The sequence below is a fragment of the Rhagoletis pomonella genome, unplaced genomic scaffold, assembly GCF_013731165.1.
Source record: "Rhagoletis pomonella isolate Grant_MI unplaced genomic scaffold, Rhpom_1.0 Rhpom_scaffold_00011, whole genome shotgun sequence".
NCBI lineage: Eukaryota > Metazoa > Arthropoda > Insecta > Diptera > Tephritidae > Rhagoletis > Rhagoletis pomonella.
Window position 1 is genome coordinate 8,298,133 of NW_023458565.1, and position 4,860 is coordinate 8,302,992.

The 4,860-nt window shown below is 30.5% G+C and overlaps 2 protein-coding genes across 4 annotated transcripts in view; both read left to right on the forward strand.

Moving 5' to 3' along the window:
* Positions 1–4,860, forward strand: part of LOC118747352 (protein male-specific lethal-3) — a gene marked incomplete at its 5' end in the record, with an annotated part of 33,213 nt that overhangs the window by 20,692 nt on the left and 7,661 nt on the right.
* LOC118747357 (nuclear receptor 2C2-associated protein) lies at positions 1,029–1,343 on the forward strand (the record flags this gene model as incomplete). The annotated part of the gene is given in 1 exon segment (XM_036481417.1): positions 1,029–1,343. A coding segment is annotated over 1 exon segment (294 nt), but the record flags the coding sequence as incomplete, so codon positions are not given.

Consider the following 4,860-nt stretch of genomic DNA (forward strand, 5'->3'; position numbering starts at 1 on the left):
ATATTGCAAAATTTTTGTCTGTATAACTGACTAAAAAGTAGAAAATAAATATTTTAATATCTATTGCAAAATTTTATACAGACAAGACTAAGAAGTAGAAAATAAATAATAAAAAAAAAACTTTTTAATATACAACGCTTTTATAAATGGACTAAAAAGTAGAAAATAATAATTCTTTTTAATATACAATGCTTTTATAAATGGACTAAAAAGTAGAAAATAATAATTCTCAGTCCCATAGAATTTGTTTTGATAACTTTTGATTTTAAATTTTAGCAAAAGTCATTATAAACAATTTAAGCCTTTCTCCGGGCGATTTTCAAAATTTTTTCTTTGTTAGAGAGGTAAAACATTTTAAATTCGACCAAAAACGACAAAGTTATACCTTCTTGAAGTTGTAACTTGAAGAATACTAAAGATTTAATTTATTTGTTAGTAAAAAACTAATAAACGAAGTGATGGAGAAAACTATAAGTATAGTCGTGTCCTATGGGCTATAACAAAACATATTTTCTATATGAGAACCCTTGCATATTTTTTTGTTAACTTTTGTATCACTGTGTAATTAAAACTAAATAACTAAAAGGACGAGCACACCGAAATAGCAGCTATAGCTTCTATCTATGTATACGTAAATTATTGTTGCTTTTCCGCACCATATCAGGCTCAATAAAATTGTTTAATATAATGGTTATAAAGAGCATAAATAACAAAAAGGATGTTTTTTTTTTGTTCTATAATAGCTAAACGGTTGGTATTCTATAGTAACTTTGGAATCAAGAAATCAGGATTGATTAAAGAATATGATGGAACGGATTTTGGAACCCAGAACAAAATAAGATTTGAATATTAAAACAAACAAACAATTAACTCATATAATTTGAATAATTTTAAAATAAATTTCTAAATCAAGGCGGAAAATTAATTTAGGCACTAATACATACATATTTAGTTTAATTCGCACACAGGAGAAACTAATTTATATTTATGGTATATCTCAACAATTATTTACCGTAATCTACTTCTAGGGTATTCCACAATGGGTTGTTATCCGTTTTGAAGAGCCACAGTCAATAAGCAAATTTTTAATACAGTTTCAAGGTGGTTTTGCAGCTAAAGCCGTATCAGCTTCCGTGCAAGCTAGGAATGGAGAACTAATCGTAGAGGAAACCTTTTACCCGGAGGATGTTAATTCACCACAAACTTTTCTATTGAAGGCGCCTGTAACAAAGAAAGAAGCGTCGAAAATGAAATTGCTATTTCCGTCAAGTACTGACTTTTTCGGTAGAATAATTGTGTATAAAATTGAAATATATGAATAATAAATACATATCGATATCTGAGTGGAAGATCGGCCTGTCTCGGAATTTGGCTGAAGAACGCCCTATCCCAGCTGAAAATACATTGAAAATGTGCTGAGATAGGGCGTTTTTGAACCGAATTCTGAGATAGGTTTTTTAATAAAATGGGCGTTCTTCAATTATTGAAAAGTATTGAAAAGTTTTCTGAGATAGGACGTTTTTGAACTGGCTGCCGAGATAAGTCGATCTCCCACTCAGGTGTGGATATGTAGTCTTTCTTTACTAAGCCAGGGAGGCAATCCAGTCATCAGTGCACCGAGAGTTATGGACTTTCATATTAAGTACTTCTCCAACTGGGTACCATTATTCCGCTCTCAGTGAATTTGACAAAATCGCTGTTTGTATGACGTCACACTTGTGCAACTTGTTTACGGGTTTTCTTGCAAAATTTCGTCTTCCATTCTTGCTCGCCTTTCTCTCGCAAATGCACCAGTGTGACGTCACACACAAATCCTCTCTGATGGGCGCAATCTTTGTTTTCTATCATTCTTGTACACATCTAATATAGAGGGATGTTACATTGAAACCACCAATGTAAACAAAACCGTTTGCGTTCCCACGGCAGCCGAGTCTACGTGACCGCAACGACCCACATCTGGCCCAAGAATGATAGAATACAAGTTTGCGCCGATTGCAGCAGAATTCGTGAGAGCAATTTTAGCGTGACATCTGTAGGGTTTAATACTTTAAGCTTTATTTACCTGTTTATTTGTTTTATTTAATTTAATTTTGTTCATGACTATGGTTGAAAATATCAATATGAGAACTTGCTTTCATTCAAAAATTTTCTTCATTCAAATAAACATTTAAAAATTGGAATAACATATTCTAACTCTACATATTGGCGATCCTGCTCATCGAATAATTATACAAGTTATAATAATTGCATCGTTTACAACAATTTATGTCTGCAATAAGTTACGTCATATCATCATTTAATCATCTCTTAAGCAAAAGTTTCTTTCCACAATCATGTATAACATGAATTCCAAAGATCATTAAGAGTAAATATATATATAAGTGCAACAATTGCGAGAAGGTTTCAGAACTACATCATCAACAACTTCAAAAGCAGTTCGCACATCAACAATTTCAATATATCAAAATTTTCACAAGCTATACAAGTGCAACAAGGATCTATAACAATAATAGCCATAGCAGTTGCAGTTTGCAAAACTAACAAGCTCAAAGACACCAATGAAGATTTTTTTTAAATTTTGGCCTCTACATATCGTCGTTTAAAGTACAAAACAGCGTATCGTCATTCTGCAAAACCGCGTAACTGACATTGGCTGCCAAAAATTGGATTTGCTCACACAAGCTCTTGGCTCAATCCTTATCCATTCGTCCTGAAATATAATAGCCAGAAATGCGATTGCTTTATAAAAAAGAGAACCATTTTGAAATATGAGTGTTTTTATGCTCTAGAAAATAATTTCTACAACTTCACATACGCGGTTTTGCATTTTGCTGATACGCGGTTTTGCTTTTTAAACGACGATATGCATCTTATTGAAGCAATGAGCGTTCAATTTCATTCGTTCAGACTTGGTGAGCTGTATTGTTTATATTTTTAGATTAAATATAACTTAAGTATTAATTTGTATTTTAAAGATAAGATTGCAAGATATTTTTAATATAAGTTCGTATCTTAAGTTTTTCGTTGACGTAATATCTAAATTACATATATACATTTTTTAATATTTATTACGTTATTTTTTGACTTTAATAATTTATTAAAAACAATATTAACAAACTTATTACATTATTACTTAATATTAAGTATTTCTTATTGGTATTAATATTGTTGAAATTATTTCTCTTGTACACTCCTTTAGATTTTAAAAATGCGTCGATCACCTATACGTACACGCAACTTCTCAACAACAGAAAACCAAAATGAAAATCAAACTCACACCTCAGATTTAAACACTACACAAAATATAAATTCTAACAGTTTGACACAAAATGAAAATAACTTTAGTTCGAATATTTCAAAATCTATTAAATTACCTCATTTTTGGGAAGATTGTCCCGAAGCATGGTTTCTGCTTGTAGAAGGACAATTCGAAATTAATAATATATGTGATGATAATATCAAATTACAAAACATTTAGATTGTTCTTCAACGAGAAACGATTTCAAAAATTATTGATGTTAAATATCAATCCACCGCCATCAATCAACAAATACGAAACCATCAAGAAGGTTTTGTGCGAAAGATTTTCTCTTAGCGAAGAAAAGATACTTGAACAATTATTTTCAAATACTGAACTAGGTGATCGGTCACCATCAGAACTTTTTAGACATATGAAGTCTTTAGCAGGTACAAAATCAATTGTTAGTAGAGAACTTTTATTTAAATTGTGGAGTAGAAAATTACCGCAACAAATTCAAATTCATATAACATCCTGCAGTAATCAAAATTCTGAAGAAATTATTTCTCTTGCAGATAAATTATTTGATTTGATTAATAAACCCCAAACATCTGAATCTTTAAGTATTGCTAGTGTAGAAAATAATAATAATATTCTTGAACAATGTATTAAAAATTTGACTGAGTTGACTACAACTATTTATCAAAATTTAAACAAGATTACTATGGATATTAATGAATTAAAACTTAGAGAAAGAAGTAATTCTAAGTCAAGAAGGTTTTCTAGATCAAGAGACAATTCTAATCAAAACATTTGTTGGTACCACAGAAATTTCAAAAATAACGCCTATAAATGTATTCAACCTTGTAGGTTTAATACAAATAGTGACTATTCAAATACAAATGCTTTAAACTAAATCATTCCATTATGACGGTGGCTAATAATGGAAATGGCGTTAAACCTTCTCGTCGCCTTTTTATCTTTGATAAATTCAATAAATTAAACTTTTTAATAGATACTGGTGCGATAGTTTCTGTGGTTCCCTCTTCTAAATTCAAATCATATAAAAGAAATTCAGATCTTAATTTGACTGCAGCTAATAGTTCTTCTATTAAAACATTCGGTACAAAACTTTTAAAAATTGATTTGGGTTTAAGACGTGATTTTGAATTTCCTTTCTTTTTGGCAGATATTTCAACTCCGATTAGTGCAAATTTTTTAGAAAAATTCGGTATATTAGTTGACATTAAAAACAAAGAAATTATTGATTTCAAAACTAAATTAAAGACTTCGGGATCTTCAGGTTTCTGTGAAATTTTTTCACTTAAGATACCAATTATTGAAAATATACTTTCTAAAATTTTAAATGATTTTCCTTCAAAAACCTGTGAACCAGATTACACTAAGCCAGTGCAACACCAAACGGTTCACAGAATTGAAACAAAGGGAGTTCTACCTTTCTCCAAACCTCGTCGTCTTGATCCAATTAAATTAAAAATAGCTAAAACTGAATTTGAATTTTTAATTAAAACGGGTATATGTAGACCTTCAAACTCTCACATTGCATCTCCTTTATGTCATCGACAGATGGTAAGCCTGGTCAATGAATGAGTGTGGCAAGG